This window comes from Cydia splendana, chromosome 24, assembly GCF_910591565.1.
Source record: "Cydia splendana chromosome 24, ilCydSple1.2, whole genome shotgun sequence".
Classification (NCBI taxonomy): domain Eukaryota; kingdom Metazoa; phylum Arthropoda; class Insecta; order Lepidoptera; family Tortricidae; genus Cydia; species Cydia splendana.
The window spans coordinates 2347222-2367798 of NC_085983.1; the positions used below are offsets into that span (position 1 = coordinate 2347222).

The 20577-nt window shown below is 39.8% G+C and overlaps 1 protein-coding gene across 1 annotated transcript in view; it reads right to left on the minus strand.

Annotated features, from left to right (window-relative positions):
• Nucleotides 1-20577, minus strand: part of LOC134802499 (limbic system-associated membrane protein-like) — a 77831-nt gene that overhangs the window by 2966 nt on the left and 54288 nt on the right. Inside the window, exons 5-10 of the mRNA XM_063775178.1 lie at nt 9971-10165; nt 9050-9203; nt 6631-6728; nt 5649-5770; nt 4226-4406; nt 391-558 (exon numbers count right to left, since the gene is read on the minus strand). Of these exons, the coding sequence (XP_063631248.1) occupies nt 391-558; nt 4226-4406; nt 5649-5770; nt 6631-6728; nt 9050-9203; nt 9971-10165 (918 nt within the window). The remainder of the gene's footprint in view (nt 1-390; nt 559-4225; nt 4407-5648; nt 5771-6630; nt 6729-9049; nt 9204-9970; nt 10166-20577) is intronic.

Genomic DNA, 20577 nt, shown 5'->3' on the forward strand with positions numbered 1-20577 from the left:
TTTAATCATACAGCTTTTAAGAACTAGAAGGTTGTAACATGCCTTTAAGGGTCCGGCAAGAAAATTAGGATCTAAATTCCATTTATTTTATGATGTCCACAGGAAAGTCGCATAACCTTAACTCATACTAAAAAAGTTTCTAACTCGTCTATTACGAAAATCATTTTTGATACATTTGACAGACGTTGTGCCTCTTTTTCTTCCTCGCATTATCCCCGCATTTTGCCACGGCTCATGGGAGCCTGGGCTCCACTTGACAACTAATCCCAAGAATTGACGTAGTCACTAGTTTTTACGAAAGCGACTGCCATCTGACCTTCCAACCCAGACGGGAAACTAGGTCTAATACATATAGTCCGGAGTGACAGATGTTGTGTGACAGACTAGTACCTCATTCCACCCGTATCTGTTCTTGGCCTGCACGATGGCCTCGTACACGGCGGCGGGCTGCAGTGCCTTGAGCTCGTGCGACACGCGGTGCGTCAGCGAGCCGGCCGGCGCCGGCGCAGGCAGCACCACGTCGTGCCACCGTCCCGGCTGCTGGAATGACTCGTTTATCTGCAAAATAAGATAAGATTTTTTATAATAATAATAATTTCAACCTATATACGTCCCACTGCTGGGCACAGTCTTCTCATGCGCGAGAGGGCTTGGGCTATAGTCCCCACGGTAGTAGCCCAATGCGGGTTGGGGACTTCACATACACCTTTGAATTTCTTCGCAGACTTATGCAGGATTCCTCGCGATGTTTTCCTTCACCGAAAAGCTAGTGGTAAATATCAAATGATATTTCGTATATAAGTTCCGAAAAACTCATTGGTACGAGCCAGGATTTGAACCCGCGACCTCCGGATTGAAAGTCGGACGTCATATCCACTCGGCCAGCACCGCTTTTTTATATTTTTTATATAGGTATATATTTTTATTTTATTTATTTATTTCATAAACAAAATATCTCCTGCAAATAATATTCTGGGTAGGTGCGGCTGTTTACCCTAAAGTAGACGTGCGCGCCGGTAGAAAAAAATCGGGCGGCGGCGCGCCACGAAAAAATCCACGGCGGCGGCGTAACGCCGGCGGCGTGGGATTTTCAACTTTTCAATATACGTATAATGAAAAACCAAGATTAACTCTAAATCAACAAGGGAAAAAATCTCAAAAAAAACTGTGTTACATCGTTTTTTTGGTTTATTGTAGAAAAAAAATCATGAAAAAAAAACTAATTATAATGTTGAAAAAAACATATGTCAAGTATGTTGGACGTTGCTATGATCGGTGTAAAAAAAAGATATGCCGCGTAATGAGAATACGTCCAGTATTTTGGACACGCCGAGTATAGAGTACCTACCTACTGTATGTGTACACCGTGTTTTTATTGAATTCCGTTAACTTCGGGGTATGGTTAAGTACGTTTAAGAGAACTAAATGGCATAGTTAATTTTCAAAAAAAATATTTTTTTTTTGCTTTTGTGAAAAAAAAAATTAAGTTAAAAAAGTAATTAAATGTAGCATATAGCGTTGTTGTAACACGGGCATTAGATTTAACTCAACCAAACAATTGAAATCTGTGACATATTAATGTCATTTCGAACATCGATCGACCGAGATTGTACTTAAGTTTAGTAGCAAATGCATGAACTCATTCTAAACACTAATCAATATGTAAACCGGCCCTAAGGCAAGTGTACACGCTTGTAGAGGCCTTATAGGAAAAAAATAAATTATTGATTATCTCCGAAATGGAGTTAATTAGAATATCGGTGTCTTTGACAACGTTACTTGATTTAAGCTCAGGAATGCACCCCTGAAATTAACGGAAGTAAAAAAAAACACGGTGTATAAGGGTTTTTTAGTCTAGTTCATATTTTTTTAAATAAATATAGAATAATTGCATTTTTTAATTAGAAATACACTTACTGATAATGTCAACTTATGTAATGAATTTAAGTAAGTAAGTGAAACCTATTATTTTTATATTTTTGCAATAACTTCATATCTCGTAGGTGGTAAAATTTTACCAGTCATTGACGTAATTTATTTCACATTAAATCTAACTTAGCGGGGTATCCTAGGAAGCAGTCACATCTGAGCAATGGTTTTTACAATAATGCATGCACTTTTATCTAAATTTTCGTAATAAATTTCTCAAATGAAATCGGGTCTGTCTCTTGATGAAAACAAATCCACACACACTCATACATACACCACATCCACAGGAAAAAAAAAACATAAAAATATATTTTTTTAATCTATTTGGTTCATTACGTTGTATTACCGCAAGTAATGACTTTTTAGAACGTTTAGAAACACCTAACATCCCTCTATTTAATTTATTTACCACAAAAACTACAAGAAAATTTAATAATTTTACTCTTCTTACGCATACTTGGCAACGTCCTGTATTGGACTTAGCAAAAGTGCCGTTTAATCGACAACGGGCAAAATAATGGACATTATTTTACACTTGTTTTTACCCATAAACACAAAACAGTTTTATGTAAATCATATTGCCACGTAAAAAACAGACCAGTTAGTAACCTATTACACGTTTTAACGCTGCTTAATACTGTCATATAAAAAAAATTAAATAAGGGGAAAATGTCAGTCTGTCGGATGCTTCCTTGCAAGTTCTGCGTTCTGTAGGACTTTGACAAAAAGATTATGTTCACACTGGTTCCCAATACAGTAGAGTCCGGTTATAACGACGCTCAAGGGACTGCTGATATTACGTCGTACTAACCGGACGTCGCACTAAACGAACTGCCAATTTAAATATATTTTTTAAACAAATTAATTACATAATTTTGTATTTATTATATACATATGCGATAATCAAAGAAAAAAAAACATTTCTATTAAAATATTTATTTACGTTAGTATTACAACCCTTTGTCCTCAATGAAGAAACTTTTGTGCGTTTAGAAGAAGGTACTTTTGTAGGCACCGCGTAAGACTCATCATTCGCAAATTTTACTCGAATCCCGTAAAATAAAAAGTCGTAATTCTTGGGGTTGTCTTCGTAAGGTTGATTTGATTCAAGATGACAATCGTACATCGACAATCAAAAAAGTCAAAAAGCATTTCAATTTTCACTCAAGCTTTTATCGCTGACTGTGTACTTTTGTTTCAACAAGCAACTTATACTCAATTGAGTCAATTCTTACAAACCCAAACTCAGTTAGGATGCGTTTTGTCACACAGTCCCTATGGCCACCTCCTGACTCCATCATCAGATCAGCTCGAAGGTGCAGAAATATTGCATTGTCACCCAACTATTGATAATTGTGTATATGAAGTTTAAGCTCAATTGAATAATGGGATTTAGGTTTTATTTTGTTTGCAAGATTACGAAAAGTCGCATGACTATTTCATCTTGCTGCATGCGTATAGGCAAAGGGAGGAGAGGAGTTGAGTGCGTGAGACGGAGTAAGTTTCTTACCAACAATTTATTTTTAAAAACTACGGTCGCTCGTCGTTGTACCGGACTTAACGGACGGATTTTGTGTCAATTTCCGTCGTTAAAAGCGGTCGGTCGTTATAAGCGGAGTCGTTCTAAACGGTTGTACTTTCATAGTAGCTTGTACTAAAACCAAACAAGTGCCTATACTTACGTCGCTATAAGCGGTTGGTTGTTATAAGCTAAGTCGTACTAACCGGACTCTACTGTATTTTCTTACTTACTTAAAAATAACACATATCATTCAAGTAGTAGTAGTCGTAGTTTCCTGGTAGTGTAAGTACGCTACCAGGGGAAAGTAACGCTATGCTATATGTGGTGCAGAATTTTTTTCTTGGGATGTCCAGTATAGGTGACGTTATCGATTTAAGGGTTAAAATAAATCAAGCAATGAATTAAAAAAAAACGGAACAGTCGGAACGCTAAAGCTAGGCACGTTGCACGTGCTTTATATCCATTGATTTTAAATTTGTACCCTCTTGCGGGTTATGTCTCGGCGCGAATTTTAGACTACCGGCGGCGGCGGCGGCGCGCTGTCTCCTTATGGCGGCGGCGCGCCGCGGCGGCGCGCACGTCTACCCTAAAGTACAGGTTATACCTATTTAGTAAGCAGAGTTGTTTTTTAATGATATAGGAGGCAAACGAGCAGACGGACCACCTGATGGTAAGCGATTACCGCCGCCCATGGACGCTCGTAGCCATGTTGAGCTGAACGAAGCCGAGTTTGCCCGAAGGGAGTTTCGCACCCCTGGCTGTACATGTACTCACCGCTAGCTGTCGATACAGCAGCCGCAGCTCATCCAGCGGCGGGTAGCTGTCCACACTAAATGCGAGTGTGTAAACGCGCGGCGCGCGCGCGAGCGGCGGGGAGGTGAACCGCGCGGGCCCGGGCCGCCCCGACACCTCCACGTGCTGCCGCGCGCGCCCCAGGCTGTTGTCCGCCACGCAACTGAAATCAAATACGTGGGTTGCTCTGTTAGATTGTTTATAGATAAAATCAATTAAATTCAAATTCAAAGAAATTTAAAGGTGTATGTGAAGTCCCCAACCCGCATTGGGCCAGCGTGGGGACTATAGCCCAAACCCTCTCGTGCTTGAGAGGAAGCCTGTGCCCAGCAGTGGATACGTCCCACTGCTGGGCACAGGCTATACTACCTATAGGCAAAATTATTTTTATTTTCACTCATAGGGACAGAAAAGCACACAACTGGCTACACTATAATAGTATTTAGATTGTACAAAACAACCCATTTAATAGGAGCTCTGTATTAGAGCGCGTGAAGCGCGCTCCAAACCGCCCGAATAAATTTAGCGTGAGGCCGTGAGGCGCCGCAGGCCACCTTCCTTTGAGCGCGCTTCTGGTCTTCGGACTTTGCTCGACTTTGTAGCATTTTGGGTGCCACAGACGCCCGGTGAATACCACGGTTCGCCTGACTGTTTAGCTTGAGCGCACTGACACTTTTAACTATGTGTATTATCTATTCGAGAAGCGGATATAGATTTAGAACGCGAGCAGTATTAGTGCTATCTCTGACGCGCTCAGCAGATGCGTAATTGCGTATACGAGATGCCAATCGTTAACGCTCCGAAGCTAACGAAATGCAATTGTCTCTGTCGGACTAACATGGAAGAACGACAGAGAGAGATAACAATTGGCATCTTGTCTACGCACCCTGGTACCAAAGTTAGCCTAGACGGACTATATCCCTAGGTCTAAGGCAGGGGTCTCCAAACTTTTTTACCTGAGGACCATATTGCGCCTCAGAAACTTTCGCCATCCTCGGCGCATCTGGTTGCTGCTGTTAGGGCTGAACCCCTGGAGCCTGGCTACCGCGGGCCGGACACTTTGGGTGTCGGGCTGGATTGGAACGAGTCCGGGCCGGGGTTTGGAGAGCCCTGGTCTAAGGTAACACACCTATAGTTACCGAAGTCCTCTGGCTGCACGTTGGCGATGAGCAGCGTGTGGTTGTTCCCGCGGGCCGCCATGGTCACCCGCTCCGACGCGCTCAGCGAGAGGAGTACGGGGTGCGTAGACAAGATGCCAATCGTTAACGCTCCGTAGCGAACGAAACGCAACTGTCTCTGCCGGACTAATATGGAAGAGCGACAGAGAGCATTGGCATCTTGTCTGGCCACCCTGGTACCAAAGTTAGCCTAGACGGACTATATCCCTAGATCTATGGTAACGCACCTGTAGTTCCCGAAGTCCTCTGGCTGCACGTTGGCGATGAGCAAAGTGTGGTTGTTCCCACGGGCCGCCATCGTGACTCGCTCCGTCGCGCTCAGCGGGAAAGAGTTCTGGTACCAGGATACCTGGAAATAAGTTGAATTTTATAATTAAAGTTTTGTGATTTGATCGTAGCCATTCTCGGTTCATAGCTGTGTGTAGCTGTAGGCATTGAGGTGAATGATTATATACACAGCTCACAGAGTAAAACAACTACAAGCGGCGGACTACAAGGTAGGAGTGTGAATGGGGGGCTTAAGAACAAGACCTATCGCACGATATAAAGCTAAAATAATAAAAAAACCAGGCTAGTGCGAGTCGGACTCGCGTACGAAGGGTTCCGTACCATTACGCATAAAACGGCAAAAAAAAATCACGCTTGTTGTATGGGAGCCCCCCCTTAAATATTTATTATATTCTGTTTTTAGTATTTGTTGTTATAGCGGCAACAGAAATACATCATCTGTGAAAATTTCAACTGCCTAGCTATCACGGTTTATGATATACAACCTGGTGATAGACAAGACAGACGGACAGCGGAGTCTTAGTAATAGTGTCCCGTTTTTATCCTTTGGGAGCACGGTGCACAGTAACTCCGCTCTGAACCCTTCCCCCGTGCGCACCCAGGATCTCTCCACCGTGTCTGGAGAATCTGGAAAACAAACTAAATCAGAGTGAAAGCCCATTTCTGCCGTGGGGTTGGCCAGTACGGTACACAACAGCTCCGCTCTGTACTCTCCCCTGTGTGAACCCAGGATCTCTCCACAGTGTCTGGGGGATCTGGAAGGTAAACTAAATCAGAGTGAAAGCCCACCTCTGCCGGAGGGTCGGGCAGCACGCTGCACAGCAGTTCCGCTCTGAACCCTTCCCCCGTGTGTACCCAGGATCTCTCCACTGTGATCTCTGGAGGATCTGGAAACCAAACTAAATCAGAGTGAAAGCCCACCTCTGCCGGAGGGTCGGCCAGCACGGTGCACAGCAGCTCGGCTCTGAACCCTTCCCCTGTGTGCACCCAGGATCTCTCCACCGTGATCTCAGGAGGATCTGGAATGTAATGTAAAATATTAGAGCAGTGTTGTTACATTGAGAGCAGTGGGGTGAAACTCGATCTTTCGGGCGCCCTCGGCTCCGTTCGGCTTAGCTGTGCTACGAGCAATTATTAGCGTTGGCAAAACTTGACGTTCGTTTGCGTGCACAGCCACAGATAAGGTAAAGACTTGATTTCTGACAACCCTAAATAGGCGAAAGGGATAGTGCCATACATTAGAAAGGGACAACATGATTCGTCTCTGATCCCTGTCAAACTTCGGTTTTGTAGGAAGCTTCATTTCTGTACTATTATTTATTAAGTATTCAGTGCTGAGACGCAGAACAACGGATACTAGTGTAGTAAATGAAGCAAGTTGTTGTATGGAGACCCATGCATTAATTTCTCAGTCGATGAAATTTAGCTAGGTTATTGTATAGCATGAGCCGAGACCAAAATATAAATATCCAAGAAAAACACTCCTAAGTTAGGTAAAAACACAAATCTGATTATATATTGAACCGAGTAATTGCTCAGTCCAAAATTATTTTACAAAATAAGTTATTTGTATCAGTATGTGATACTAGAAAAAAATCTAAAAGTTTTGTCAAACATGAGAATATTTTTTTATGATAATTCCTTTTTTTGCCGCTCATTTTCATCGGAAAATTGCTCTGTCATTTTTTTCTTCTTATATGATCTTAGAATATAATTTGGCGCAGTGGGTAAGAAAATCCAAAAAAAAAATGCGTACCCAAATGTATGTATTATAGAACTATTAAAAACTGAGAGTGGAAAATTTTTAGATTTTCATTTTGTAGCTATAAAACGGCAATAAAATGGCATTCCAGTGAAAAAATTAGACTGAGCAATTTTCCGGTCCAAGACACGCCAAAAAATTATATTTTATTAATACTGGGATTTCTGCTCGGTTATTTTTTTGATATTTCATATATTGTTGCAATACGTTACATGAATATGTCCGATGAAGAAAGTTTGAACGGAGCATTTTTCCGTAAAAAGTTATTAACGATTTAAGACTTTAGGTATTTACTTTAATTCTATTATTATTATTCTTTGGAAATGTATACAATACTTTTTATTTATTGATACCTACTTTATCATACTGTAAAGTTTTTTCTGTCTGAGGAATTACTGCGGGGTCCACTACCTTTATTTACTACACTATACCGTCAAAAGAGAATAAGGAAAGGAAAATTTGATCAACATAAACGTGATTATTTCCCGAGTTTTAGATGTATCCTATGTATATTAAATATTTTAAGAACGGGTCACTCACGTATTTTAAGTCGAAAAACGCTCCTCGGTACGGAGTGAAACATGTCGAAAGAGCGAGCAGAAAAACGCTCGAGATGTTTCACCCCGTAACGAAGAGCGTTTTTCGACTTTAAATACGTGAATGACCCGTTCTTAATATATTTAATATGTCTGTGTCTCACGGAAGTTTTGTTGTATCCTATGTACTTACAATACAATACAATACAATATACTCTTACATAGCACTTGTAGCTGGAACTCCGTGACGATGGACGGTCCGACGCAGTGCCAGCTGCAGCTACGGGCCCTCGCCGAGTCGTAACGTGGGTCCACTCAAGGCTCACACTTACATAGCACTTGTAGCTGGAACTCCGTGACGATGGGCGGGCCGACGCCGAGTCGCGCCGTCGCGTTCTGCGCGGTGTGGGGCTGAAGCAGATACGAAGACTCGGCTAACGTGGGTCCACTTCCTCACACTTACATAGCACTTGTAGCTGGAACTCCGTGAAGATAGGCGGGCCGGCGCCGTGCGAGCTGGAGCTGTGGTTCCTCGCCGAGTCGCGCCGTCGCGTTCTGCGCGGTGTGGGGCTGAAGCAGATACGAAGACTCGGCTAAGGTGGGTCCCCTTAGGCCTCACACTTACATAGCACTTGTAGCTGGAACTCCGTGACGATGGGCGGGCCGACGCCGTTGTCGACCGTGCACGCGTACCGGCCCGAGTGCCGGCGCTCCAGGCGAGCCGCTGCAGCTGCGGGCCCTCGCCGAGTCGCGCCGTCGCGTTCTACGCGGTGTGGGGCTGAACCAGACACAAACACTCGGCTAAGGTGGGTCCCCTTAGGCCTCACACTTACATAGCACTTGTAGCTGGAACTCCGTGACGATGGGCGGGCCGACGCCGTTGTCGACCGTGCACGCGTACCGGCCCGAGTGCCGGCGCTCCAGGCGAGCCAGCTGCAGCTGCGGGCCCTCGCCGAGTCGCACCGTCGCGTTCTGCGCGGTGTGGGGCTGAACCAGACACAAACACTCGGCTAAGGTGGGTCCCCTTAGGCCTCACACTTACATAGCACTTGTAGCTGGAACTCCGTGACGATGGGCGGGCCGACGCCGTTGTCGACGGTGCACGCGTACCGGCCCGAGTGCCGGCGCTCCAGGCGTGCCAGCTGCAGCTGCGGGCCCTCGCCGAGTCGCGCCGTCGCGTTCTGCGCGGTGTGGGGCTGAAGCAGACACGAAGATTAGAATAGAAGATAGAATAGAATAAAAGATGCTTTATTCAAAAACGCTTAATTTAAACTTAACTAATAATATTGACATCTTAGATTGGTTATAAAGCGTTTCTGAAATGGTCTCCACATAGCATCATGTCAAGGAACGATTGAGGTTTCCGACGCTGGTCTTCCGTGGCAGAGAGGCGCTTCCGAGAGCAGATTTTGTAAAGTATAGAACGTCATTTAGCTACGCACGCTGTGCACATCTCAAGGAGGTTCCATACTTTACAAAATCTGCTCTGCGCTGCGCTGCGTGAATTGCGTCGCCTGCGTCTCAGCATACGCTTAGCCTTAATATTGGTAACAACAAGGCAGAGTTAATTGTATATAAGTGACTTAAAACCCTTAACCTTTTCAATGCCACGTAGCTCCCCAAATGAGGAAAATGTTGATCACTTTTAGTCGCCGGCACTTGTTAGTATCGTGGTAAAATTTTGGAGTCTTTCGTTTGCTCGGGTATCAATATCAATATTACAACAAAGTTGTTGTTTAAATAACTCCTCGTATCTACATACGAGGAGTTATTTAAACAACAACTTTGTTCCCGTTTTAAACAAATTCAGTTCATAAGTAGTAACACTAAATTAAGAGTGACAGAGACAGCACAACCGCTCGCATTCTGATAGCTATATGCGGTTCGCGCGTGTAGTTAAGAGTGAAAAAGATATCACTACTGAAGATCCCCTTTCAAAGAAAGTGTTCAATGATGAAGTTACCAATTTATGCCACGTGACGCTGGGCACCGGGTTGCCAGCCGCGCGGCACTCCAGCACGGCCGCGCCGCCGCGCCGCGCCGCCGCGTGCCGCGACTCGGGCGCCGGCCGCACGCTCGGCGGCACCAGCACCTCCACCGTGTGCACCTGGTCGCGCGCCACGCGGTCCGAGATCTGGCACACGTAGTCGCCTGCGTCCTGTGGAAGAAGTGTTACTATTTAAAAAATGACAAAACAACGGGGCTTAGAATTATCGTTTTAAAACACCCAGTACATCATATAGGTATCCATGCCGTATTCGGCAACGGCGACCCTAGCTAGTTACGAGCGTGAGCTCTGATATAGCCGGTAAAGCCAAACTTACTTCTAAAAATTCTATCGCAGGTGGGGCATTAAAGTTGGCCAGAATTATATGTAGAACATAATTAATTTTCCATCGTTTTTTCACGGAAACGTACGAACGTGTCTTGCTTTTCAGTCTCGGTACAAAAAGTACTGAGGTTGACTGAAGTAGCATGACAAATACGAACGTTTAAGTTGAAAATACGTTGAAAAACAAAATTGTTTTATGCACTACATCGTAGTGGGTAGTGTACACTTGAAATTAAGGTTTGGTTAACAACTTTAGGGGAAACCGGCGTCTTTTCTGTCAACATTGGATAAAATTTTGAAGACTTTAATCATATTTTTTTTAAAGGAGAAGGTTTTATAATATAAACTATATGTATTACAGTGAAACCTGGTTAAGTGGGACCTGGATAAGTGAGAAACCTCTATAGCCGGGACTCGTGGTGCGGTCCCGACACTTTAGCACTGAATTACCTCTGTTAGTGAGATAAAACGAACCTCTATAACTGGGATTAGTTGTTGTGATTTTATAGTCACATTTACCTCTATAATTGAGACAGAGAGTCTATTTTACCTCTTTTACTGAGACTATATTTATAAGATTACATTTTCCTAATTGTTTTTTTAGAATTTTATACGAATTACCTCTGTATCTGAGATAACGTCAATCTATGACCTCTCTAACTTGGACTAAGATCAATAAATGATCTATTTCCGTATTCTTAGTAACTCTTAGTCTATCCACAAATTCCGCATTAGCTTAATTGTGTCTAAACGACTACAAGTTTCATTTAGTTACTTTATGTAGTTAAAACTGTCGAAACGAAAGCTGAAATCTTGATAAGTAACAAGAATAAACAAATTTTCATTTAATTAATTTCTAAGACGCAATGAAGTCCGTATTAAATTTAATTGATAAAATCTATCCTTAGGAAAATCATTCAAAATAAATTCAAAGAAATATTTAAACAGACTTAAAAAATATTTAGGGACAAGGATTATTTTACCTAAGGGGTCATCCATTAATTACATCACACGTTTAGGGGGAGGGAGGGGGTCAAGAAAATGTGACATGTTGTGACAAGGGGGAGGGGGGAGTCATAAACTTTGTGACGTCACTTTACCTTCATCAGTAACCGAAAATGTATTTAAATTATTTTATGCACGAATTATCATTTAAATAACAAGGTTTTGAAACGATAATCGTTTTTATTCATTTAATTTTATTTCTTAATCAGTTTTGGGTTATAAAATTGCTAATATTTGTTTTGTCAAAAATATTTGAATAAAATATTCAATAAATATTTTCCGATTTCGTTGAAGAAATGTGACGTCACACCAGGGGGGAGGGGTTTGTCAAATGTGACCAAGTGTGACAAGGAGGGGGGGAGGGGTAAAAAAACCTAGAAATTCTTGTGACGTAATTAATGGATGACCCCTAAACATTTAAAGATAATTACAAAATACCTTATTAACCACCTCTATAACTGAGATATATCCTCTATTCTCACCTCTGTTAATGGGACCCTCTGTAAATGAGACAGAAATTTATTTGTACCTGGCTAACTGAGAGCCTGGGTAAGTGGAATACCTCTTTAAGTGAGAAATCTGCTCGTCCCTTAAGTCTCACTTATCCAGGTTTCACTGTAATATATGTTCCTAACTCATGTTATGGATTTCGTGTACCTACTTTTCATCTGTCTGTTATAGATATATTTTATTTTATAATAAACTCGTAAAAGCTCTGGTTTTACACGGGTTACGAAAAAATGGGGCAACGGATCCGCGTAATTTAGATGTTTATCTAAAAATACATGGTTCCCGCGGGGTACGTTTCGAAATACTTTTATCATGTAGGCAAAGCCTAATAATTCATAAATGTTGTTTTGTCGAATTCAAATAACCTCGGAATTAATGTGTATAAATACACAAACAGAATTGAAATAAAATAGCAGAAGAGCTGTGGTGAATTATTACACGCACAGTTACATATATGTATATATAATATAATATTTCAGCCTATATACGTCCCACTGCTGGGCACAGGGGGCCGATTTTTGAAATTCGACCGCTCGATTTCGTGTATTTCGTTAAATAGTATCTCCAGTACTATGCATTTAAATTCTACTAATAGAATAGAAAACGAGTGGTCAATACCACTAGATTCCAAATTTCTATCGCTCGTATTTCAAAAATTAGCATTTCGCCGTTTTCCACCAATTTTCGAGTGACGAAATCGAGCGATCGAAATTCAAAAATCGCCCCCCAGGCCTCCTCTCATGCGCGAAAGGGATTAAGATGTAGTCCCCGAGCTAGCCCAATGCTGGTTGGGGACTTCACATACACCTTTGAATTTCTTCGCGGATGTATGCAGGTTTCCTCACGATGTTTTCCTTCACCAAAAAGCTAGTGGTAAAAATCAAATGATACCCTATGATATCCGTACATAAGTTGCGAAAAACTCATTGGTACGAGCCAGGATTTGAACCTGCGACCTCCGGATTGAAAGTCCAACTCAGATCCACTCGGCCACCACCGCTTCGACCGACACCGACATATGTATACAACGTTTTAATTGAATAAAAAATGCATATACATATGTAGGTAGGTACTGTCAAAGATTTTAATTGCCAACCCGTTTCGTACCTTTGGTATATAATATCACAGTGATAATTAGGGCTTCCAATACCGGGATCCCGGGATCCCGAAATACCGGGATCCCGTCTGTTTAAACGCATTTTTCAATACCGGTATTTTTTAATGCAATACTGGGATCCCGGTATTTTCAAAACAAGGAAAATATGCCGATTATAACGTTTAAAATCCATTAAAATGATCAAATTCGGCTGTATCAAGAAGAGTACTTGCCCATTTAATTAAAGAAGATCATTTAATTGAAACAAGATCTGTGCATAGGTATGTGTTAGATAAATATTTGGCGATGAATTCTGATGTTCAGGATATGATATTAACATAATTCGTTCTTAAAATTTTATCAAAAAGTAGAAAGAAATTGATTGCACACGAATTTTTGGTGCCAAATTTGAATATTTATTGGCTGGTTTATTAGGTTGAACTAAAAATGTGACTGGTGAATTCAACAAGGCGGATAAAATGATTGCCAACCTGGAGGGTGAAATGATAATTATTGCAGATGGCGATTATTGTTTAATATCCGAAGCCAGGCGTGGCTCACTCCGCGATTTCGTCGCTTTGCAACAGGTAGCTACAAGTACATCTGCTGCTACAAGTGGCTAGCCATAAGCCGCGCGTGGCGCTGTCGCCACCTAGCGGCCATATCTGTCCTGATCGTAACAGACGCGTTTTGTTAGAGAGTGAGTCTTTTGTACCTAGTACTATTATTTATTCTGTGCCTAAGCTAAGGACATACATATTTGGTGTTACAAAGAGCCTTTTTTTAATAAAACTCAAAAAAATTAAGCGATTCATAGTCAATACCGGGATCCCGGGATCCCGGTATTGATGAAGAGAGTTTCGGTATTAATACCGGTATTGAAAGAAGTCCGGTATTTGGAAGCCCTAGTGATAATCAATATGAAAGTCGCTAGAGAACTCATACTATTCCCATTGTGATAAAGTACAATATAGGAAATTAAATTCTCTGAGACTGTACCTAATATCAAAATTTTTAAATAGTCGCGTCTATTTCGGGGAAAATATTATAAAAAGAAAACGAAGATGTATGTATGCTAGTTTTAAGGGGCCCACAGATTACCAGTTCGCCGGACGCATGAATCTAGTATTGGGCGATTGTGCACTACAATGAATTTTACTGTCCGGCAGTCTGAGTTTTCATGGTCCGATATGGCATGAAAAAAACGGATGATTGGCTTGTGCACTTGTCCGTCTTTTTACTCGCAGGTGCGGCGCAGTGGCATGAAAAAACGGATGATTGGCTTGTGCACCTACTAATAATAGGGCCACTAATAGGGCCCTAATAGGGCGATTGTGCACTACAATGAATTTTACTGTCCGGCAGTCCGAGTTTTACTGTCCATTAAATGTATATAGTAGCTTGTGCACTAGACGTAATTTTACCGTCCGACATTTTACTTTTCGCCATTCCGGACAGTTTTTTTCCGGTCCGAGATGACAGCTATGAAAAACGTGGGAATTAGTATTATTCATGACTTGGCCGGGCTAGGGGGGGGGGGGTTCATGCTACTATAGTGTCGCATTGCGTATGTTTTGTCCCTCACGGAGGCACGCGTATACCACTTCTATAGGATGCTACCTTCTATGGTCGGACGATATCAGCCTGTCAGATGTTCGGAACTGTCAAATTTTGCGTTTAACTGACAGGCCGATATCGTCCGGCGAACTGGTAATCAGTGGACACCTTTAAGTTATCTATGGGCCAATAGTTCACTGAAAATAAAGATTTTCATTCATTCAAGACAGAGCGAGTGGAAAGAGAGGATGATTCAAGTTTCATATAATTTAAACACGTTGTTTTGAATGAAAAAGACAGTGTAACTTCGATTGTGTAGCACACATTCACACATAAAATAGCAAATACGACTGGTTCATATGAAATATATATCGAAATACCGCTAGAAATACCTGGTTGAACTGTGGGTTTATTGGGACACACGATGTATAAAATCCTTTGTATTGAAACTTGTATTGGAGTCGACATGCGTTGTTTGCCAAATACATACAACGGGTTTAATTGTGTCGCTTTCGATACCAAATTATTCTGTACCAATACAATTTTGTGAGGCAATTCTTGCGTAGGTAGTGCAAAATTAAATGGAAATTGAATTGGGCTCGGGTGTAATGCTTAATATAATTATAAAAAAATATCATACATTTGTTATAACGCCATTTTATATATTATTTTATGTTATAATGTAATTTTTATTATACGTTTGCTTTGTTAAATTGTAATTTCATCTAAACTGTCATTGCTATAATGCCTATTGTAATATAATTTTTAAATAGTATATAGACATATTTTATAATGACATTTGTTATATTATATTTTTGTATAACGTAATACTTCATACAATTTTATCAAGTATAAATCCATATATTGTATAACATTTATTGTCATATTTTATTTAATAATAAGATAATAACGTAAAGCTTTACATATTTTTTATAACTAGTACGCAGGCCTACTTCTTTTACTAGCATTTTATTCTAGGGAGGACGCAGTCTAACCTAACCTAACCAATTTTTTCACGGTTTTCGATTCTGCGGGGCCCGCAGTTCAAACCTAACCTAAACCACTGTTTTGCTAGGCATTTTATTCTAAGGAGGGTCAAAGTTCTAACCTAACCTAACCCTCCTTTTGCTAGGTAGTTATTCGTTTGTGCGGAGTCGCAGTTCCAACCTAACCTAACCCATTTATGTCATGCAACTATTATGCCACACAAATAATTATGTGATGTCACTTGTTATAATAAATAATATGCTTTAGAGTATGTAATAATTATGGCAATGTATATTAGACCAAGTGTAAATATACCTTATAACCATTATACCAATTATAACATCATGTATACCGTTAATTAGGTATTACGGTAGTATGCCATTTATTACGTTATTCAAAATAACGATATAACAAACTATAATATATGAAAAGTAATTATAACAAATGTAATGCACCCATTGGGTTCTTATATACTGTACTGTGTACCCTTTGTCTTACATTGTGACCAGAGCTTGTGTAGCACAATGCACTGGGGCATACCATTAAAATATCTACTTTGCCGGGTTCGTGACGCGTATGGCATGTACTGTAAAAACCTGTAGAAATCTGTGTTATACAATGTGTAAATCCGATAAGGGCGAATATTTAAATGGTAACCAGCATAGGTCCTATAAGTATATTGAGATAAATTTTGCTTAAAAATTCAATGAAAATATTAACCATTCAAAGTAATTCGGCCCGCAATGTAAAGCAACACTAAAGTTAAGAGATACGTGATTTTTAAAGTAACTGTCAACGCTTGTTGGCAGTTACTATACAGGATGATTCAGGAGACGTGAGCAGGACTAACACTGCGCGTTCCGTAAATTATAAGCAACTGTTTCGTATCAGTATTAGGTATTAGTGAGGTTAACGTTAATTTTCTAGTCGTGTTGAAAAAAAAAAGTTATTATTTTATTTACGACATGCATGGTCACCCTACAATTAGAATACTAAACTACCGATATTCTGTGTCAAATTGAATGTCATCACTGTCATCACGGTCTGGTTACTTTTGAAAACTCGTGTCTCACTCAAGTTTGACAGTTTATTTTCTTCGTAATCAAAATGCTGTCATTACGGTTAAAGAGGTTTTATGTTTATTAATTAGGTCTAGTAGTGACCATGATTGTAGAGAAATAAATTTGCCTTCACCAAAAAGTAAAAAAATAGGAAAAAGTGTGGTTGTTTCACCTAAATACGACGGTGATCGATCGATTATCAGTTACTGAGTGTGCAGGATTAGTCCTGCTTACGTCTCATGAATCACCCTGTATAAGCTCGTATCTCGTAATTTGATGTCATGTTTTGTCTTGTAATGTTTGCAGTACATTGTGGCTCGGTAAATTGACAAAAAATAATTATAATTAATATATGATTAAATTTATTGCCCGTATTGGATTTACACATTGTATAGGTACCGTTGAATTTGGCGCTAAGTTATCAAACGTTGTCATGCTTAAATATCGGTTTCTTAGCTTTATCATTAGGTACCACAAGTCTCAAAAAATAGCGTCATGTATCCGACACTTTTCTGAAATGCCTACAGCACACAGGCCTGTTTTTCTAAAAACTACGCATATATTATGGTAAGGTAAGTACCCCTATTAACGAGGGGGTTAAGCAAGTTTTCCAAAAAGAGCCAAAAATTAAGCATAAACCGGCGGTGTATGGACCAAGACATATTTTTTTATGTTAGTTTGTTAATTAAAGTTTATATTATTTTAGTTTCTGGCCTTTTTTTGGAAAAATATAAAGGAAAAAATAATTATCAAAACCAAAATGTCGAAATCGCCTATTACCGTGGTAATGGACCACTGTTACCCAAATACCGCGGATGTGGGTTCCTTTTTACGAGGGTGGATATCCCGTCGCATTTTTAGTTCCATAATCATGATAAATCTTATTTATTTGACAATAATGGATAAAAATGGTATATTCAATACCTACGACTACTATTAATGAATTTTAAATAAATTAGTTGGTTCCTTTAACGCTAAAAACATCGTGGCTTACCCTTTACGAGCGTCGAAATTCTTGTTTAATTTATTATCTACCTATTAAATATCTATCTATTAAATAGGTACTTAATTATTTTAACCGGACGTGGAGGGCAAGTTGCGCCAAAACGTTCAGAAAGCTATCAGAATTATATTCTACACAATATACAAGATCTGTGTAAGTTAATGTTAATATTGTATGTTTGTATGTCTATTTTATTATTAAAATAACATAAAATATATTTTTCTACTCCAACACTTCTATTTGTCGATTTAATGACTGCCAGTTGCGTGATATCTAAACCAACTACATTTGATGCGCAGTGCGTAGGGGGCCGTGTCCTTTGTCTATATGAAAACAAATATCACAATAGCCAAGTGTTGTATTAAAAAAAATGCTATTTTCTAGGCAAAGATCTAAAAACCAATATTTACTTTGACTTTATATAGCCTGTGGTCTGTAATACGAGCAAAAAATTAAACTGTAGGCTGTATCCCTCATATTGACCAACATTTGATCAGCAACTTTTAAAAATAACTTGTGGTTTGATTTTTAATACACTTTAAAGTTTATTCTAAGACGCAATGTATTGCGAATTTTGTTATGTTTAAGGCGTGACAAGCAACGTCAATCACAATGATATGACGTGGCGATGGCGTCCTTTGAAGATAATATTTATTTTGTATGTAAAATAGGGACTCTAAATACTTCATAATTTTTAAAAGTTGTTAAACAAAAATGTCACCGTTTGAGGAGTACAATCTATGTTTTAATTATTTGCTCGTGTTACAGGCCACACCCGGTATATCATTTTATGTTTGCTGCCTTAGAAAAAATATTGTGTGCAACGGTAGGTACATAATTAAGTCTGAAAATTCTCGGGCCTGTCTTCGGTCCTTGAATTTTAAGAACCCTTATTATGTACCTGGTATACAAAAGACTATCAAAAGTATTATTAATTAGGTATTTTAAGAACCTATTAATATCGAAGCCATGAAGGTCTGTATTAGGTTCTCATACAGCTTATTACCGAGTGATGTCTTTTCTAACCATCGTTAATCAGTTCAATTCAAATAATTCTAAAACTCATTTACGAGTAATAAAAATAAATAATTTTCTTGTATTTTTTTAAACGATCAATATGGATGATTCCAAATGTTACAAAACAATGGTTAAAATAAACTTTATAACCATACTTCTGTTTTTATATCAATACTTGAACGAGTTTCTCATATAAGGGTTTCTAAGAAAACGTCTGAGAAGGTGTCTAAAATTGTAATCAAAATTAAGAGTTCTTGCATGGATTTCATACCACGTTAATAGCTCTTTAGCTTTATAGGTGGTTAAATATTTCAATAACATCAAAAGTCAAGGAAATGTGCATTTATATATGAATATAAGATCGCTCGAATCTAAAATATCGTTTCCGTTATTACCGAGGTATACCTCGAAATTAGGTGTCACACTAAGAAAATGGAACCTAACACCGAGGTTTTTAATTTCCAATTTTATTTCCTATTGGCGAGCAAATATCGCAAATAAAGTATTTGGGAATCATAAAGATAATAACTAAGAATCAATTTCAAGTCTTAGTCTTTTCATAATATTTACCATTATTACGCTAATCACTAAATAGAATACGCGTTTACTTACTTGAGGTGTTGCGTGTTAGTATGGAGCAACCAAATTTTGCGCTCCTGATGCGCTAGTTTACGATTTTCGACTTTTTTGCGTGATGTTTTCGTAGTAGTGTTATACTTATTCGACAGTCAAAAGATAAGGCTTTATTTCTGTGTTCTTAGATTCAAAGAAAGTTAATAAGATTTCTTATTAAACGCTATTTTGTACATACCACGGTAATCAATGCCAATTTTAATGGGGTCGTTAATAGGGGTACTTACCTTACGCTGTTCAGCGTAACAGTATGCGGCTCGCGAACCTGTCACTTGCTATTTTGTATGTAATAGTGACAAACGACAATGTCTCATAAAGTCATAAATATTAACAAAGTACGGCCCGCGTCACCTCCGTTAACTACTATGTGGCCCTTGGCTGCTAAAAGGTTGCCGACCGCTGCTGTACACAATGTGTAACACCAATGAGGGTTTCTGCGATCGAGATTTTCACTAAATGGCAGCACCGTGACAAGAGGTCTTTTTGACAGCTGCTGTTAATCTCCACCAATAAAAAAAAACATGGTTTAACATGATTGGTGGATTATGACAGCTAGACCTCTCGCCACGGTGCTGTCATCTAGTGAAAAACTCGATCGCGGAAACCCTCATTAGGTAGACCTGGGTACCAGGTGGCTGGGTACCAGGTGGCTGGGTACCAGGTGGCTGGGTACCTGGGGATCAGGGTAGACCCTGTATCGATATCGGTAGGAAAACTAACACTAAAATGTCCTTCTATCTGGGAGTCGGTAATAACCCAGTCTGAACATGAAACATTAACGTATTTTAACATATTTTTATGCTATTGAAATAAATGAATTAATTTAATTAGCTGTTCAGTTGTTGTAGTGTGAGTGACCACAACTCTGGAGCCGTTACCTAGTACCTGTTAATCAAAGGTATTTTACTTTTATTTGCCATTAAATAAATTGATTCGGCCCCGCGACGGCCATAAACTAAAAAATGATTTTCTTTTGAGCGCACAATCTGAAATGAGATCAAGATGGCTGATGGAAGGGGATTTGATTCGAATCATTTAAACCTTCAATGTTTAACGGTTTTTTGGACTTATATATGTACCTAGGTACATACCCAGCGGGCCTGGTGTTCAAAATGACCTTGACGCGACTTTGTTGTTAAGAAAATAAGAGCGTGTCAAAGTATTTTTGAACACCTCGCCCGCTTAGCAATAGTGCATAATTATTTTGCTTCGTATTTTCACGGAAACGTACGAACGTGTTTTGCTATTTCAGTCAGTTTCGGTACAAGAAGTACTGAGGTTGATTGAAGTAGCATGACAAATACGAACGTTTCCGAGAAAATACGAAGGAAAACAATTATGCACTACATCTGTATTATTAGGTAATATT